General features: G+C 44.7%; 1 protein-coding gene across 1 annotated transcript in view; it reads right to left on the bottom strand.

Moving 5' to 3' along the window:
* Positions 1-1,257: 1,257 nt before the first annotated feature.
* The window catches only part of LOC309389036 (ryncolin-4-like), a gene marked incomplete at its 3' end in the record, with an annotated part of 28,176 nt that continues 9,445 nt past the window's right edge, over positions 1,258-19,988 (bottom strand). Inside the window, exons 9-15 of the mRNA XM_081946930.1 lie at positions 12,022-12,170; positions 10,821-10,921; positions 10,518-10,555; positions 7,386-7,517; positions 6,804-6,933; positions 2,441-2,575; positions 1,258-1,505 (exon numbers count right to left, since the gene is read on the bottom strand). Of these exons, the coding sequence (XP_081803056.1) occupies positions 1,258-1,505; positions 2,441-2,575; positions 6,804-6,933; positions 7,386-7,517; positions 10,518-10,555; positions 10,821-10,921; positions 12,022-12,170 (933 nt within the window). The remainder of the gene's footprint in view (positions 1,506-2,440; positions 2,576-6,803; positions 6,934-7,385; positions 7,518-10,517; positions 10,556-10,820; positions 10,922-12,021; positions 12,171-19,988) is intronic.

Here is a 19,988-nt window from a genome sequence, read left to right as displayed (position 1 = left end):
CAAACATCCTAGAATTTTGCATCCAGAAATAATTTTGTGGAAGTTCACATATGGGTTATGGAAAGAGCACTCTGGAGCTGTGTGATCTCAGTATCAATTATGGAGAGAGTGATCTTCATTGTCTATGATAGGGGTCCCCAGCCTATGGGCCACGACTCACTACCGGGCTGTGAGTTAAATCGCCACCAGGCCATGTGAGTGTGCATTTGCTCATGCACACAGCCCCACTCAAGCGAGTGTCATTGCAGGCATTCGCAGCCCCACTCACACTGGCCACATTGTGGGCCCTCATGGCCCCACTCGCACCAGCTTTGTATGAAAGGTGTGGTCACTCGTGCATGTACTTGTTTCTCCCACAAAGTCATCCCCTCTTTCCCCCTCCCCCATGCCAACCTGGAAAGATTGGGGAACTCTGCTCTAGGATGAACCATCATTTCTGAATAACCTTCAAGATCTTATAATCATACTTTGGAGATTAAAATACTTTGTTGCCAGCCAGATTAGGGATGAGAGATAAGATTGTTTCCCTTCTGGAGGCATTTCCTCTCCTCACTAAACTGCATTGTATATGTTGAAAACACTTTCCCAAAGGCTGCGACTTTTGTAAAACACCAGGTCCTTCAGAAAAACATGTAATTATCATACAGGTACAGTAAAATGCCACAGAAACAAGTCAGACCAATTTATTTAGTGAGTTAGACTTCCTATTAAGTGTGAATGATGTTGTTCAATCAGCAGCTGGAAGGAAGCAAAGATAATTTTTCTCCTTACAAGTTAATCCAGAGGTTTCATCTGAGTTACATTCTTTGTCAGATTTCCTTGACCATGAAATACACTGACACAATTATCTCTGATATTGCTTCTGCCAACTTAGTCATGTAAGGCAATCAGTTTATGAAAAACATCCAAGGATGCTTTACCCAAGGCAGAGGTCCAAGTGAATCCTGTTACTGAAGTTGATCCACAAATGAGTAGAAACTATTGTGTTACTTTACCTACTTATGGATTATAGATCAATAAACATCACCTTATAGCACATTGAGGAACACCTCTCTCCTCAGAAAAAAAGGAAAATGAAGAAGGAAAAAGGTTTGAATCTAATCCGCATGTACATAAAAAAGGGGTCACTACAAGAGAGAACATTGACACAAAGGAGCAGTTTTAAAGAGTTGCTGAATTTAATTTTTCCCCCCAGAAAAGAATAGAGAAGAATGATAATTTTGGGTCATATTGAACAATCTGTCAAACTATATTCATTTATTGTGGTCTAATTTTCATATCTGCATACTTGTAAGAATAATGGTGCCCCTTCCCAGCATACCTGTTGATGCCATCAGCATAAGAGCTATGTTCCCCTTTGTGATACAGGCCATTCAGGTTGGAAGAGTGGCAGTTAGTGTACCACCAGGCTCCTTTGTAGCTTACGGCACAATTTCCAGCAGAGATATCATTGTCTCTGTCTTTGGTAGAGAATGCATAGTTATTATGTCCTGAGAGAGAATCACCTAAAAGGAGGAAATCACAGGAAAGCACTAAGTTCATGTCTTCCAGGAATGCAAACCCTATTTCACCAATAAAAAAATGTTCCTACACCACTAAGAATTAGAAATATAAATGACAGAGGATCTGGTTTATTTGCAAAATTTCCTAGATTTGAACGTTGGCAGCACTAGCCAGCCCAATCAAGAAGATATAATCTGTTTTTCAATGGCTTTACTTGTTTCTTGAAGCCCTGGCTTGCTTAACTAGACTTGTTCAATGCATCACCATGAGGTCCATCTAATAGGCCATGCTGTAAATCTTTTTGATAAACCAGAATGTCTGATCCCCATTGACATATTAAGCCAGCTAGTGGATAAGTTCCCTGAGTCTGGGATTGCATTTTGCTCCCTGGACCAGTTGAAGGGCTGCCTCTTCATATTCACACCCCCATATTGTCCCTCAGATAAGCTAAAAAGGAATTAGGCAGCACCCTGGCTTAAACTGTTTCTGCATTCTGCATCAAGTCATGTGATATTATGCAGTCAGATATTTAGATTGGATTTGGCATTTTTATCCACCTGTTGAGTCCTTCCCAAGGACCTATTATAGGCAGAGATTGATGTTTGATTGTGTTACAATATTGTTGCAACATGTAAATTGTTTCAAGTAAATGTGCCTTTACAATTGTCTAGTGGTGATTTTGTCAATGCCAATGGTGTTCAAGTGGTGGTACATGAATAGGTACCAAAGCACTTATTACTATTGGCACTACCTTTGTTTTCTTTTGCCACAGATGTTGTATTGCTGCTTGCGGGTCTTTGTATTTTGTTATCTTCTCCAGTTTTTCCATGATTAAATTTATTTTATGCCCATCTCACTATTCGAAGTAATTATTTATGTTTGTTCTATTCACTGTAAGAAGGTACTTGAATGCAGAGGCATTTTCTGTATTACTCACCCACGTTGCCATCGAAGTAGGAACCCAACATTAATTTGTAATTTTCACTTTCATTTGCAATTCTGAAACTGGAATATGTTGCAAAGGTTCTGGAACCATTGAAATCTTCCAGATCAATCCTCAACTGCTGTATTCCTGCACACCAAAAGATAGATACTATTAGAGGACTACTTGAAAGGAAGCCTGCTAATCATTGTATAGACTTTCATTCCACATGGACCTGATCATGGTGGTATTCTGATCTGTGTCCATCTAAAAGCAACAATGAGTAGCCACCATAGAGGAACAGAATCAGAGGAGCACAAATGGTGTCCAGGGTAAATTAAACTCCTGTTTCACTTCCGGTCTTTTCACTTCCAGTTCAAAGTGATAATCTGAACTGCCATTTGTTTCCTTTCCCCTTACAAAGTCAATCTTTTAATAATTTTCTATGTACATACAATTGGTTAAGGCAATGAGGAGGGGTACAGATTAGTGCTTGATGTCCTGGTTCCACATATTTTTTAAACGAGGAGAATTTATGGATCCCAGAGAAAGAAGACAACTTTCTCCCCTTTCTCTTATTCTAACATTTTATTCTTCTGTGAGTCATCAACTCTCTTGCGTAATCCGGCTGTATAAAACTCCAAACAATTTCCAAATTACAGGAAAGAACATCTATTTTTCTCAGATGTGATTTATGAATTTGGAATATACCTTTAATTTCTATAGAAGGAAATAAAAGTTAAGTCTTACGGACTGATACAAACAGATCAGAGTGTTTTCTTTACGCATACTGTTTTTTGTTTGTTTGTTTGTTTTATTGGATTTATATGCTGCCCTTCTCCCAAATGACTCAGGACGGCGTACAACATTAAACAACACACATCACAAAAGTTAAAAGGAAATTAGATAAATATCCAAAAAAAACAAAAACAAAAAAACACCCCAATCCCAATTAGTATAACAATAACATTTAAAAAAAATAGATAAAATTAATAGGCCAGGCCAGCTTGCTGGAAAAGCCAACTTTTTAGGACACGTCGGATGGACCGGAGATCAGGGATTATGCGAAGCTCTGGGGGCAGCTCATTCCAGAGGGAAGGCGCTCCCACAGAGAAGGCTCTCCCCCTGTGGGTCACCAGCTGACACTGTCTGGCCGACGGCACCCTAAGGAGGCCAACTCTGTGGGATCGTACTGGACGGTGGGAGACTACTGGTGGCAGTAGGTGGTCTCGCAGGTACCCTGGGCCTAAGCCATGGAGCGCTTTAAAGGTCATAATTAATACCATGAATCACACCCAAAAAACAACCGGCAACCAGTGCAGGCCGCCTAAAAGGGGTGTAACATGGGAGTACCTAGGTACCCCCATGATAACCCGCGCGGCCGCATTCTGGACCAGCTGAAGCCTCCGGGTGCTCTTCAAGGGCATCTCCATGTAGAGAGCGTTGCAGTAGTCCAGGCGAGAAAGGACGAGGGCATGAGTGACTGTGCACAGAGCATCCAGATTCAGGAAGGGGCACAACTGAAGTACCAGGCGAACCTGGTAAAAGCCCCCCCTGGCCACTGCCGTCAGGTGTTCTTCTAAACTAAGGCCCATATCCAGGAGGACTCCCAGATTGCGGACCCTCTCTGAGAGGGCTAAAATTTCTCCCCTCATCATCAAAGATGGGACAAGATGCACAAATCGGGATGACGGAAACCACAGCCACTCAGTCTTGGAGGGATTGAGCTTGAGCCTGTTCCTCCCCATCCAGATCTGCACAGCCTCCAGGCATCGGGACATCACGTCGAGGGCTTTGTTTGGGTGTTTTGGGGTAGAGATGAAAAGTTGGGTATCATCAGCATATTGATGATACCATACCCCAAAACCACGGATGATCTCGCCCAGAAGTTTCATATATATGTTGAACAGGAGGGGTGAGAGAACCGACCCCTGGGGCACCCCACAAGTGATGCACCTGGGGGTCGATCCCTGCCCTCCAGTCAACACAAACTGCGACCGATCCAACAAGTAGGAGGAGAACCACCGTAAAACGGTGCCCCTCACTCCCAACCCCCCAAGTCGTTGCAGTAGGATACCATGGTCGATGGTATCAAAAGCCGCCAAAAGGTCTAGTAGGACCAGGACAGAGGAGCAGCCCCTGTCCCGCCAGAGATCATCGACCATCATGACCAATGCCATCTCTGTGCTGTACCCGGGTCTGAAACCCGACTGAAACGGATCCAGGTAGACAGCTTCATTAAGGTACTCGGGAAGCTGACGTGCTACCACACTCTTGACCACTTTTGCTACAAAGCGAAGGTTGGAGACCGGACGATAGTTGGCTAAAGAAGCTGGATCCAGGGAAGGCTTCTTAAGGAGGGGCCTCACCACCGCCTCCTTCAAGGCGGTGGGAAAGAACCCCTCTCTCAATGAAGCATCAGTAATCGCCTGGAGCCAGCCTCGTGTCACCTCCCGGGAAGCCGAAACTAACCAAGAGGGACACGGGTCCAGCACACAAGTGGCAGCACTGAGTCTCCCCATAATCCTGTCCATGCCCTCAGGGGTCACAGGGTCAAAATAATCCCAGATTGTCTCCACAATATTCATCCCCGTCGACTCGCCTGAATCTACCTAGTCAGAGTCCAAGCCTGTCCGGATCTGAGCGATTTTATCCTGCAGTTACTGAACAAATTCTTCAGCCCTACTCTGCAGGGGGTCTTCCCCAGTTCCTTGATTAAGTAAGGAGCGGGTCACCCTAAACAGTTATCTGCAGACGCGATAAGAGCGGAAAAATGTTGCCGTTTTGCCGCTTTTATCGCTACTAAGTAGGATTTAATATGAATTCTTACTAGTGTTCGATCAGATTCAGACCTGCTGGCCCTCCAACCATTCTCTAGGCATCTTTTCTGGCGTTTCATCTCCCGGAGCTCCTCGATAAACCAGGGAGCCATCCGGGATCGACACAGGGTCAGAGGCAGTAAAGGCACAACACGATCCAAGGCCCCAGCGGCAGCCCTATCCCAGGCTTCCACTAGGGCTTCAGTCGAGTTGTGAGGAAGGGATTCAGGAAAAGTCCCAAGCTCCATCAGGAACCTTTCGGGGTCCATCAGGTGCCTGGGGCGGAACCATCTAGTCGGTTCCGCCTCCCTTCGGCGAGGGGTAGTGGTATGGAAGTCAAGACTGATGAGGAAATGATCAGACCATGACAAGGGTTGAATAGAAATATTCCCTAAATCTAGATCATTCATCCACTGCCCAGAGACAAAAATCAGGTCGAGAGTGTGTCCCCCATTATGGGTGGGGTCTTGAATTAACTGAGTTAGGTCCATAGCTGTCATGGAAGCCATGAACTCCCGAGCTGACTCGGATGTCTCGCCAATGGAAGGCAGATTGAAATCCCCCAGGACCATGAGCCTGGGGAAATCAACTGCCAATCCAGCTAACATATTCAGCAGCTCCGGCAGGGCCGATGAAACGTAGCAGGGAGACAGATACGTAACAAAATGGCCCACCTGAGCTCCAAGTCCCCACTTCACAAAGAGAGACTCACACCTGCCTATCTGAGGCACAGTGACCTCCTGAGGTCTGAGACTTTCCCTAATAACTACCGCCACCCCCCCGCCACTGCCCTGGGCTCTTGGCTGGTGAAACGCCGTGAAGCCTGGTGGGCATAGTTCGCTAAGGGGAACACCCCCCTCATGGCCCAACCAGGTCTCCGTAATGCACGCCAGGTCCACTCTACCCTCTTGTATGAGGTCGTTCATGAGGGGAGCCTTATGTACCACAGACCTGGCATTAAGCAGGTCTGCCGGAGACCAGGGTCCTGTAATCCCAAGCACCTGGGGATGTGAGAAGGGCGATGAGGGTCAGAATGTGCGATCGCTCTTAAACGGCAAACCCGCGTCCCCCGAACATAATTTGGCCCTCGGCCTCCACCAAATCTGCCTCTCCCACAAACAGTAGAGATGGTGAACCCCCCAATAGAATGGCTTAATGTCTCCCCCAGAATCCAAACCCTTCCCAGCACTCCCAACCCGCGCCCATTAGTTAACTCTGGCCTGTGCCCTGGCAGACTCCCCCCCAAGCCTGTCTGAGCCATCCGAATCAACCCCCCTCCCCCCCTCAAAATTTGGTTTAAAAACCCCTGTAAAAAAAACCCTAGAAATCTCTTCTTCGCATGCCACCTCTCGGGATCCCAAGATCCATCATTAAGGAAGCATACTGTGTTCCTGTGATGCAAAGAGAATCTCTCTTAGTATTAGAAGGCTGAATCTGGAAATATTGATACTCATCTTTTCTTACACAATTAATTCTGATAAAGATAAGTATTATCTATAGAAAAGGACTTAATGTCTATCAAATTGAGTACCAAGTAGAAGAGGAGATTTTGGGCTTACCAGAAGTGGTGAGAAGATGGATCTTATCATTGCCCAGCCAGAATTCTGATCCTTGATTTCCAAATCCTTTCTTGTATGATTCCCAGTCACGGTAGAAATCCACAGACCCATCCTGCCGCCTCTGGAATTGCTGTGGAGAGAAAGCAAGCGATACCTCAGCATCTGCTTGATGGAGAAGCTGCTTTCCCTAATCTTAGGCCATTTCTGAAGTGGGGAGGGGGGGCTGCCTTTCAGTCTTGTTTTGCAAAAGACCTTGAATAGAACTACGACTCCTCTTGTAAGTCATAACGAGGGAGCAACTCCTTGAGACCATCTTTTGCCTTCAATTCTCTACTGTCCTGGCTCAAATCCCAAGAAAGGACTTGAGAGTCTCATTCAGCTCTGGGGCTGTAACTTGTCCACCACTCATCTCTTCAGATGAGAAAAGACTGATGGGCCCCTGAATAGCCGCTATTATATTATAACAAAGTGGATAGCATGGAGCCTACTTTTTAAAAAGATTAATTATAGTAATGTGGTTTTTTTTTGCTCTTCTGATGCATTCAGGTATCTCTTCCTCCTCCTCCTTGGGCTGCCACTTACCAACCAGCCTCCTCCATCAGTCTCCATGTCACAGAAAACCAGCATGGGGTTTCCCTTGGTTGGGTAGATTGTATACCAGCCAGTCAGGGTCTCCCCATGTTCCAGGAGGTCTTTGCAATTTCTGGCTTCTGTCTGTAGGGGAAGAATAGGGAGAAGAATAGGGAATGTTGATACATGCAAATGACAAGTATCATAATGATCCTCAGCCTGTGGTTAATGAATTTGTACTATCCAAAACCCATTCTTATTTTGGCTACTACAAAGTCCGTCCTTCCTCTTTCTCTTCATCCAGTAAGCATATGTATCTGAGTAAGATTTAAAACTTGAGGACATATATTTTCTTGAAAGAGATTCTTTGTATCTTTCAGGACTGCTACTCTTTAAAAATATTATTTTCACTTCAAAATGTTTACCGAGTTCTTAACTGGTGTTTCATCACTTTGTAAGCAATTTTATCGAAGTGTTATTGTTATAAATTGTTGCCTAGCCAGCCAGATTTTGTTCAGTGAAGGTCATGGTCACAGAGAATTCATACTTCCTAGATCCTGGATGAGCACAATATGTAATAGGAGGGATCCATTCTGCCAATAACTAGGAGGTGAGCTGACCCAATGGGAAAAAAGCTGCCCCTCAATTAACCAGGTTCTATGCCATACAAGGTTTTAAAGCATTTTGAAGCCGCTAGCAGCCAATGCCACTCTCATAGCTGTGATCACATAGGCACAATGAGATGGGCCCATCACTGCTTGTACCATTCTATTTTGAAAGAACTGTAGTTTCAAGGTAGTCTTCAAGGGTAGGTCTATGTAGAGTGGTTTAGAGTACTTTAATCATAAAGTGATCAGGGCATAAGCGATCACCTGCAGGGACTCCTGCTCAAGGAAAGGACACATACCTGTGCAAAGATGCTCGCAGCCACAGCTGCCATCTAATAAAATCTTTGAAGTACTATAGTGTCCTTTTAGTAGAACGTTTAAAAACATTCTTCTGATATTTCCACCTTCCTATTGTTACGTATATTATCTCATGTTGCCATATGCATTCTGAATTGTGTCAATTCAATTGCCGTTTCTCTTTATATATATGGATGCAATCTCTTCTGAAGGATTTTCAACAGTATCTTTTGAATTTCTTCTTATATCTTACTATCTTTTATATGGTGTGTACTCAATAATATGTTTTTATTTTTTCCCAGACCATGAGAATCCTCTCATTCCAAGATTAAGAAATGACATATTTCCACATTGAATGGAAAGTATTGCACTGTCTCAGGATTCAACAGCTTTTAATATTTACTGACATTCTGTAAAGATGCATAATATATATAATATATTATATATAATATAGCTTAACAGGTGGCTTAGTAAGTTCTTCTAATTTTAATTGCAAGTATTTTGCAAGTATTGTAAGGAAATAATCAAATAGGAAGAGTCATCAGCTTTTATCATCTGCTTATACTAATTCCACGTGCTTACGTTAATAACTTGTACTGCTTTTATACCTGAATGACTTCTAACACTTTCTGTAACAACGTTCTGGAAATAACAACTTGGTGAGTGTATTGACAATATGAACCCCGTTTAGGAGGGTGGAGCCAAAAGAAATATGCTTTTCCAACTTGAATTATTCACTCCATTAAATGACTGACAATACTGTACATTGTATCTGTGGGGTTAATTGGTTAATCAGTAGTTGGCAAACCACCTTGATTAAATAAGTCAAAGTCCACATTCCTTCCTCTTAATCCTTTTGCTTACAAGAAGGTACAATGGAATTTACACGTAGACATCACATTCCATGCAGCAAAATATTAACTAAGTAGAGAGTCATGTATCTATGTCATGAAGTGACCATGAAGTGTCCATGAGGTGTCCATGAGGAAAAGCATGCATCTGTAAACCAATCAATAGTTGCCAAGTGTATTTTCTGTCCAATGAGCTTTTACTATTCTGAGAAGTTTGACAATAAAAGGGAGCCCCGAACAATGCTCTGTGTGGGCGCCCTTCCCATCAATACAATACAATACAACAGTAGAGTTGGAAGGGACCTTGGAGGTCTTCTAGTCCAACCCCCTGCCTAGGCAGGAAACCCTATACCGTTTCAGACAAATAGCTATCCAACATCTTCTTAAAGACTTCCAGTGTTGGGGCATTCACAACTTCTGGAGGCAAGCTGTTCCACTGATTAATTGTTCTAACTGTCAGGAAATTTCTCCTCAGTTCTAAGTTGCTTCTCTCCTTGATAAGTTTCTACCCATTGCTTCTTGTTCTATCCTCAGGTGCCTTGGAGAATAGTTTGACTCCCTCTTCTTTGTGGCAACCCCTGAGATATTGGAACAATGCTATCATGTCTCCCCTAGTCCTTCTTTCTCTTAAGCTAAACATACCCAGTTCCTGCAACTGTTCTTCATATGTTTTAGTCTCCAGTCCCCTAATCATCTTTGTTGACCAGTCCCCTAATCTTTGACCAGTCCCCTAATCATCTTTGTTGCTCTTCTCTGCACTCTTTCTAGAGTCTCCACATCTTTTTTACATCGTGGCGACCAGAACTGAATGCAGTATTCCAAGTGTGGCCTTACCAAGGCATTATAAAGTGGTATTAACACTTCACGTGATCTTGATTCTATCCCTCTGTTGATGCAGCCTAGAACTGTGTTGGCTTTTTTGGCAGCTGCTGCACACTGCTGGCTCATATTTAAATGGTTGTCCACTAGGACTCCAAGATCCCTTTCACAGTTACTACTACTGAGCAAGGTATCACCTATACTGTACCTGTGCATTCCATCAGGATGCCTTCCATCGGGTGGCCTTCCCAGCACAACCTTACTCCTGTCTGCGTCTTCTTTTCCTGTGTCACCAACAGTATCCATTAAGATATATAGGCTGCTGTGGATGATGGAGATTGTAGTTGGCACAGATAGAAATGTTCTAGGTCAGAGGAAGTTGATGTGCAAATTTATGGGCATCTTAGTTATGAAAGCGTGGGAAGGCTCAGACTAACAAAGCAAGCTTTATGCATTTGATGATTCCAGGTTTCTTGGCCTTCAGCTCCCAGAATCATCCAGCTACCATCTAAGTGAAAGACTGAAGCAACCCAATTAGGAAGCTATTAAGAAAGTGGAAGAAGAAACACACCTTTCGGTGGACAATTGTCTAATCTGCAGGCATCTCCTATAAGAAAAGAAAAATAATTTCTTGTGCAGTGGGTAAACAGAAAGGTTCATAAGGCCCATAGATAAGAATAACCTCTTGTATGCCAGTGTATTGTCCATTCTTCATAGTGATGGATAGATATCATCATTTGGTTTTATGTTACAAACAGTTCAACCAAAGAGACCATGAAATAAAATGTGATCGGTCACAAACAGGTGGGCCGGTGCTTCCCCTTTGATCCAACTCTTGCACAACCTTTGATTTCAATCAGTAGACGTATTACCTTTGTCTCCTTTGTCTCCTTTCGGTCCAGCTTTTCCAGTTATCCCAGCAGATCCTCTTTCACCTGAAGAAGAGAAAGAAGAAGAGGAGGAGAAAGACCAGCTTAGGAGCATCAAAATCCATCTTCAACAGACTTTTGAAGCCTGACATTGCACGGATGAGAATATTACAGCTTCCAGAGAGCAAACAATCAAAGAGGAAAGAACCCTCTAAGCGATTTACAGAATCAGCATATTGTCTCCAACAATCTGGGTTCTCATGCTCTCAGTAGTTGTGGACAGTCGAAAGAACAGGAGGTATTCCTTTTTTTTTAACAAATTGGCTTTATTGGGAAACTAAGTACCAACGTTCTGCTCCTGCATGTAGGGACCCCACAGAGGCTAAGATCAAGCTGAAAGATCAGACAGCTGGAAATCACGTGCACAGCAAATGGCTTCAGTGTCCTGGGATCCTGCAGTGCCACGATTTGAGACGTCACTTTCCACTGAACTAGCAACCAGGAAAATCAGGTGGAAACCAGCCCAAGGCTTCATTTTGCCTTGCCAGCTTTCTCTCTGAGCGAGAGGTGTGTGGTATCTTGCCTCATATATATCAGGGGTGGGTTCCTGCCAGTTCTAACCTCTTCTATAGAAGAGGTTCCACAAATCTACAGTGGCAATTAGAACCGGTTCCAGCTCCCTCCCCCCTCCCGTCCGCACATCATCAAGATGAAGAGTGAGAGGAGGAATTCTTGGAGTTGAAGTCCACAAGTCTTAAAGCTGTCAAGTTTGAACACCCCTGGGTTTTTTTCCTAAAGGATTAGGGGTGCAAGGGTCTTGTAACTTGACAGCTTTAAATCTTGCGTGCTTCAAAAGGCTGAGTTTCTAAGCCAACATTTTGGTTGCTAAACAAGAGCGTTGTTAAGTGAGTTTCACCACATTTTACAAGTTGGCCATGCCCACCCAGTCACATGACTGCCAAGCCACTCCCATCCGGTCACATGGCGGGCAAGCCACTCCCACAAAGCAGACCACACTTACAGAAGAGGTTCTAAAATGCCTTTTAATGACTGCATTAACAGAGAAATCAGGAAGTATTTACATTTTCTGAGTAAGGATAAATATACTCATATCTGTTTTGCAATGACTGCTTGAGCAACCTCAGCAGAGTTAATTATTGAAAGAGTAGTCTTGAATTATGCAATGTTCATCATATTACCCAACCTTTCCTTATATTGTTCATTGTTCATGTGTGCATTGTAGCAATATTGTATCACTCTAGTAGGAACATCGGAGGAGCGCTGGAGGCTGGCAGCTTTGGCTGGCAGCTCTTGGCGGAAGAGCACTGCAGCGCTGGAGGTCTGGCAAGAGGCCTGGCAAGAGACAGGAGGTAGGAGGCTCCTTGGCGCAGGACTAACCATCACCTGCTGACTATTGGATTTGATCACCTCACCGCCCTACCCAAGACTTGGGCCGTTATCCCTCACTGGAACTAATTAATTTTTACCATCTGTAAACATCCCCAACCAAACTGTAGCCCTGTCGGAAATGCAATCTTACCATGTACTCGAGGGCAGTCCTCATCTTACTGCGGGAGTCCCCCCTCTTGCAAGTTTGGCCTCCCGCCCTCTCGAGGGCCCACCTTGATGAGGGATTTATCAATCCAGAGAGGTGGACGAAGCGCAACCTTAGGGGATTTTTAATTAGATCTTTTATTCGTCTCTTAAGGGGTTCCAGGGCGGGGGGTGGGTTCAGTCAGGCTGAGGGAGGGACTAGTGCCAGGCAGACAGGTGGGTTTAACAAGGGAGTGAGCGGAGCGATTAAGAGAAGGGGGAGTGGTGGTGTTCCAGAAGAAGGTCTTTCCATTCTAACGGTCGTGGGGAGGGGTAGGTGCAAGGGTAGGCCAAGATCTTTTAACCGGTTGGGAGACCGTGGCCGTTGGATACGGCTGGTCATTTGTCCCAACCCCCGCAATCTAGGTGGTCAGGACCTACAGAGCTGGGGCCTGAGACTGATGCTATGCAACGCCAGGTCCGTTGCCAACAAAGCCCCCCTCATTAACGACTTGATCGCAGAGGGGGAGCCGGACCTGGCAGGGATAACGGAGACCTGGCTGGGCCATGAGGGAGGTCTCCCCCTCGTGGAAATGTGTGTGCCAGGCTACCGTGCATTTCATCAGCCGCGAGCACAGGGTAGGGGTGGCGGGGTAGCGGTTATCGTAAGGGAAGGTCTTGAGCCAAGACAGTCCACTGTGCCACAGATAACCGGTTGTGAGTCCCTATGTGTGAAATGGGGCCCAGGGAGACAGTTGGGCTTGCTGATTGTATACCTGGCTCCTCGCTATGCATCAGCGGCCCTGCCCGAGCTCCTCGAGGTGATCGCCGAGATGGCGGTTGAGACCCCCAGGCTTCTAGTCATGGGGGACTTTAACCTGCCATCGGTAGGGGAAACATCCGAGGCGGCTCGGGAGTTCATGGCTTCCATGACAGCCATGGACCTGACCCAGGTAATTCAGGGCCCCACACACGAGGGAGGTCACACACTGGACCTTATTTTTGTCTCTGGCCAGTGGAGGAGTGATCTGGGAGTAGGGGATTTAGCTATCATGCCCCTGTCATGGTCAGATCATTCACTTCTCCGGCTCGACTTTCCAACCACTACTCCCCATCGTGGGGAGGCGGGACCGGAATGTCCTAGATGGTTCCGCCCCAGGCGTTTGATGGAACCTGATAGGTTCCAGACAGAGCTTGGGCCATTCCCTGTAGTCCTGACCTGCACCCGGATGGAGGACCTAGTGGCCGCATGGAATAGTGCAGCCGCCGGGGCCTTGGACCGGGTTGCGCCTTTGCGGCCTCTCTTGCGGCATCGAACCACCCAGGCCCCTTGGTTCACCGAGGAGCTGGGGGTGATGAAGCGCCGCAAGAGACGCCTAGAGAGCAGATGGAGATCGTCACGCTCCGAGTCTGACCGAGCACAGGTGAGAGCCTATTTACGGACGTGGATCGGGCACGCAATTTGGGCGTCCTCCTGGATGCCCGGTTGTCAATGGATGACCATGTGACGGCCGTGGCAAGGGGGGCGTTCCACCAGGTTCGCCTGGTGCGCCAATTGCATCCCCTATTGGACTGGAATGCCCTCTGCACAGTCACCCATGCGCTTGTGACGTCCCGACTGGACTCCTGTAATGCTCTCTACATGGGGCTCCCCTTGAGATGCACCCGAAGGCTGCAGCTGGTTCAGAATGCGGCCGCGCGGACAATTGTGGGAGTCACTTGATACTCCCACGTAACACCTCTGCTGCGCGAGCTGCACTGGCTACCTGTGGCTTTCCGGGTGCGTTTCAAGGTGTTGGTTATCATCTTTAAAGTGCTCCATGGCACAGGACCTAGCTATTTGCGGGATCGTATCCTGCCCCATACATCCCTTCGGCCGATTCGCTCTCACAGAGAGGGACTCTTCTGGGTGCCGTCCACTAGGCAATGCCAGCGGGCAATGCCCAGGAATAGGGCCTTCTCTGTGATGGGCCCGACCCTCTGGAATGACCTCCCACCGGATATCAGAACTACCACCGACCTCCGCTCCTTCCGTAAGAAGCTTAAAACCCACCTGTTCAATTTAGCCGGCCTGGCCTAATACCAATTTTAGCCCTCCAAGTCTGCATTTTTAAATTTTTAGGGGTATGCTTTTAGTTGATTTTAACTTTTATTATGCTGTACAGTTGAAATTTAGGTTTAATTCGCTTTTAAGGGACTATATTTAAGGGTATTTATCTTTTATATCTGTTTTATGAGATGCCTGTACACCGCCCAGAGTCCCTTCGGGGAGAGGGGGCGGTCTATAAATTTTGATAAATAAATAAAATAAAATAAAGTATCAGAAAAAACCAAACCAAAACAAACACATATTGGTTTAATCAATAATCCAATAATCCTATAAAAGTATTTGAAATAATAGTAATTGGTGATATTCTAGAAAGTGACAAAGGAAAATGAATGAACACATGGTTGACAATGTAGAATAAGACCTTGTTTTCTGCTTATCTTTTATCTTTTGTTTTTTAAGATTGTAAAAATTGTGAGTTTTTGGATGGATTTATATCACTAGTGTGGGAGCTGCCAAAGTTTTTTGAATATCCCCTTACCTTTCCCCATATATGTATAAAAACCAATAAATTTTTTGGAAAAAAAATAATCCTATAAATCTTTGCACTTTTCCTAGTTGGACAAGTTCCCACATTCACTAAGCAACTGGTACAGTTGTTTTAAGGGTACAATATTTGCTCTTGACTGGTTCTGAAGCATACTTCAGCAACAGAGTGGTCAATGCCTGGAATTCAGTGCCCGACTCTGTTGTTACATCCTCAAACCCCCATAACTTTAACCTTAAACTGTCTAGTGTGGATCTTGCCCCTTAGCTAAGGGGTCTGTAAGGGGACATGCATAAGCGCACCAGCGTGCCTACTGTCCCTGCCCTATTGTCCCCATTTATCCGTACCCTTTTCCTGTGTTCATGTCCATTTTTATACAGTTTATACCTAACAGAAGGTAAGGTGGCTATGTCTCAGGGCAAAAGCACGTGATTATAAGAAGCTATTTCTAATAATCAAGAGAATCCTGCCAAAACGATATCCCTCAGGTAAAGGTGAGCTGGAAGTGCCTGAACAAGTAGCCTTTTGTCATCACATGGTATTATTTAAGTTCTGTCATTTGCCTGGTAAAAACTTGTTTTGAAAAGCAGCAGAGATATTTTAAAGTAAATAAATACATTTAAAACTGCTAACCAAAGGTAATTTACTTCTGTTTCTGTTGAACATTTCCTGGCTATTTCAGGACATTATTTTGTGTCTCTTAGGCCAACATCAACAATAATCAGGGTTGGTTGGTGGTTAGTGAATGAAAGGATCCCCCTAAACAGCAACTCTTAGACCACAAGATTGAAAGGAAAAAAAAAAAACAATGACAAAAATTATTTTAATTTCAACTTTCTTTCTGAGAAACTCTCACTTGTGAATACGAGACTCAAAATGGGAAACTTTCAAGGAATGTTTTGCTCCAAGAGCTTTAAATCAAGCATCCCTAGAAGCTGCTTCATGAAGCAATGTGGTCCCCTTGATTCCTGTGATTTGAGTTGTTATTGGCATCTTTTATTTACCTTTTTCTGTCTTTGTAGTGTTGCTGTGTTTTTATTTAGTTAATTCTTTTCATGCCTCCAGTCTTGTATTCCAGATAGAGACTAGAGGTAGTCCTAGACTTACAATAGTTTGTTTAGTGATTGTTTAAAGTTACAACAGCACTGAAAAAAAGTAACTTATGACCATTTTTCACACTTATGACGGTTACAGCATTCCCCACAGTCATGGGATCAAAATTCAGACGCTTGGCAGCTGACTCACAATTATGATGTTTGCAGTGTCCTGGAGTCATGTGATCACCTCTGGCGACTTTCTGGCAAGCAAAGTCAATGGGGAAGCCAGATTCAGTTTCCAAGCTAATTTAACAACTGCAGGGATTCACTTAGCAACTGTAGCAAGAAAGGCAAAACTCATTTAACAAATGTCTCATTTAGCAACAGAAATTTTAAGTTGAGAACTACCTTTATTTTCCTTCTCACTTTAATAACAACCTACATGCAAATTGGTACTTGGGACAAGGGACATATGGGGGTCTGCATGGGAAAACACTAGGAATGAAACCCTGCTCCTTTTTAACTTTTAAAGGGTCAGTCAGAGTTGGGTAGATAAAACAAATTTGAATGACTGACTGAATGAATAAATTGTCAGGGGAAAAAACACCCTGTTGGAGATCGATGGACCGTGGCTGATTCCCTTCCGCATATCTTTTGAGATATTTAGAAAAGAAATAGTCTTTAAGAAAATATTCTAATTAATAAACAAACTTTAATAATAAAATAATAAAAGTAAATGAAAACAGAAGTAACTAATTGGTTACATTTTGATAATGAAAGCTACGTTAGCCAAAGTTGGCTGCCGAACAAAGAAGAGAGGAATTTTGGAATGTGTAACGCGTGCGCAATAAATCACTTTCAGATAAGAACCCTTTTTTGTTTTATGACCTGCGCAATAAAGCTTTCTTAGTTTAACTCTTGAGTGTCAATTCAGGCAGTTCAGGCCTAGCAAACTTTTTAACATCGTGATATAAATTTGCCTTGCAAACATCATTGCATGCTTTAAAAAGGGTGGAGCTTTCATTGTGCTATCATGGTTGCCAAGTTGACATTTTGATCTGCCATTGGGACAGACTGAAATGTGCTGAAAGTTTTATTAACAATGGTTTGTTATTCACACCCCCATATTGTCCCCTCTGATAAGCTAGAAAGGAATTAGGCAGCCTCCTGGCTTAACCTGTTTCTGCATTCTGCATCAGGTCATGTGATATTATTATGCAGTCAGATATTTCGATTGGATTTGGCATTTTTATCTGCCTGTTGAGTCCTTCCCAAGGACCTATCATAGGCAGAGATTGATGTTTGATTATGTTACAATATTGTTGCAACATGTAAGCTGTTCCTTTACAATTGGATGGTGGTGATTTTGTCAATGCCAATCAGTGGTGGGTTGCAGGCAGTACGCCCCAGTACGGGTGTACTGGATCCCGCCCGGAGCACCGGATACCATTCTGGTACGGTGCTCCAGAGGGCCCACCCACCTGCCCATGCTCCTTACCGGGGCTTTATGCTTTTGGCGTTTACGCACATGCACATGGCGCGTAGGGTGCCTGCGTGGTGCTCCACGGAGAAGCTGGAGTGTCACGGAGGCTTGCGGAAGCGTCATTTGATGCTAGAATGCATGCATGTGCCATGCGTGTGTGCGCAAGCACCGCACGCATGCATGTGGGTATCTCTGGGGCTGTTTCAACCGTACCAGTTGGAACGGAATCCAGAACCTACCACTGATGCCAATGGTACTCAAGTGGTGGTACATCAATAGGTACCAAACAGGGGAGGGTTCCTGTACCGGTTGGTACCGCTTTGCTTCGTGCGGGCTTCACTCGCTCGCGCACCCGCTGTGCATTGCTCACACATACACAGTTGACTGTAATCTAATCTGCGCATGTGCAGAAACATGCCGGCAACAGCAGAAGAGACTGGGGAATCGGTTTGGAGATGTGGCCAGTCTGGGTCACTGCTGATTCTACGACTCAGGCCGAATCACCACTACTGAACCAGGGAAAACTGGGAGCAACCCACCTCTGGTACCAAATCACTAATTCCTATTGGTACTACCTTTGTTTTCTTTTGCCACAGATGTTCAATTTCTGCTTCCAAAAAATTGGAAAATGAAGAAGGAAAATAATTTTTTATTTTTTTTAAACAAGTTTTATTGATTTTTTTAAAATTTACAAGGGAAAAGGTAGTGGAAAAGGTATACATCTAAGTAAAAATCATTAATACATAGTGGTATATAGTCAGCATATTAATTCCATTGGTATTTTCGATCAGTTTATGTCAAAAAGATTTTCTTATTCATTTTTGTGATCTGAGCTTTCTTGGTATTGCCCCATCTCCCCTCGCCGACAGAGCTCCGGCCCCTCCCGTGTCCTGTATGTCTGTTATAGGATCTTCTGTTTTTTCTAGGTGTATTTTGTTTTTTTCCATAAAGGCCTGCGCCTCTATGGGTGTATTGATTCTAATTCTTGTCTCCTCCCAGAATATTAACATATCTTCAGGCATCAGCCATCTGAACCACACCCCCTTCTGGTATAATTTATTCACTAGATGCGAATAATTTTTTCTTTTTCCCCTCACTTTCTTGGGGATCTGCTTCAGAATGGCTATTTCCCTATTTTGGTATGTCAAGGCTTGCCCACTTTGTGCACTCAGAATTTCATCTCTTGTGCTTTTTCTAAGAAATTTAATGTGTACCTCCCTGGGTACGTTGGGTGTTCTAGCGTAGGCTGAGTTCACTCTATAAACCAGGTCTATCTCCCAACCCATCTGTTGTTTTTCTTTATGAATGTATTCAGCCAAAATACTTGTCATGATGTCCCTTATGTTTTCATCATCTGCTTCCATCACATTTTGGAATCTAAGGTAAAAGGACATTCTCTCAAACTCTATTTTCATCTGTTGGGTATCAAGTTCTTTGTTTCCCTTCTGCACCCCCTCCACCCCCTCCCTCATCTCAGCCACCTCACCCTCCAAAAGGTCCAGTCTCTGTGAGTTCGTATTAATTTGGGCCTGATTCTCTTTAATTTCTTCTTTCATTTCCTTTAGTTGTTTCTTGATTTCCTCTTGTCCCTGTAAAATTTGCTGAAACATTTGTTGAAAGTCCAATTCTGTACTTTTAGGTTGCATCAGGGCTGTTATTGTTGATTGTGTAGCAGGGCTGGAAGTTGCTGATGTCGGGGCAGAGGTAGCAAAGCCAGGCTTTCCAGGAGGTGGTCTTTTAGGAGGCATTGTTTATAGAATAAAGAGTTCAATCAGTGTAGAGAATGGACAGTCAGAGCGGCAGAGCAGCCAGAAGAGTCCAGGAGACAGAAGGTCCAGGCAGAAGAGAGTTTCTCTGATCACCCTGGCAGTAGAGCAAAGTTTTTCACTCCAGGGAGTTCAAAGAGTAACAATCCACAAGAGATTTATCTGAGTAGCACGGAGACAAAGACCGGAAGCCTGAATTTTTAAAGGTGGAGTCAGGTTTCACAGTTCATGAAGACAACGGAAGTGTGCCATCTTGCCCTGTCAGCTTCGGGTTTAGAGGCATAACAAAGTTTTCAAAGTTCAAAGTTCCCAAAGTTCTCAGATCATCAATATGTTATGGGGTTAAGTTCAAAGAAAATCACTTTAAGAAAGGGTGTGGCATCATTGGTTGGCTCTCCCCCCACTCCTTCCCCTGGGGCTGAGAGCAGAATTGTTCCAAGCCGCCTGTCCGAGGGGGGGGAAATCCCCCTCCCTCCAGCCGCGCCTCTCAAATCAGCTGAGAGAAAAAGTTTTAAACTGCTGGCAAATTCTTCAAGTCAGTAAAGGGGATGAAGGGAGTTCTGCGCCTCACTGCACCGCCGCTGCGTCCTTGTGCTTGCTCATTCTCCGCACAGCCTCTCAGCGAAGACGCCCACGCGTCCTCCGATCTGCTCCCCGGTGCCTTGGGCGAGGCGGGGGACCTCCCGCCGGCCGCCGCCGATCCAGGGATCCCCCGCGGTGCCGCCCCTCTGGCAGGACACCTCTGCGGGGCGTCCTGT

The sequence above is a fragment of the Natrix helvetica genome (assembly GCF_964273705.1).
Source record: "Natrix helvetica genome assembly, chromosome: 1".
Taxonomy (NCBI): Eukaryota; Metazoa; Chordata; class Lepidosauria; order Squamata; family Natricidae; genus Natrix; species Natrix helvetica.
This window is presented reverse-complemented; position numbering and strand designations above follow the sequence as displayed.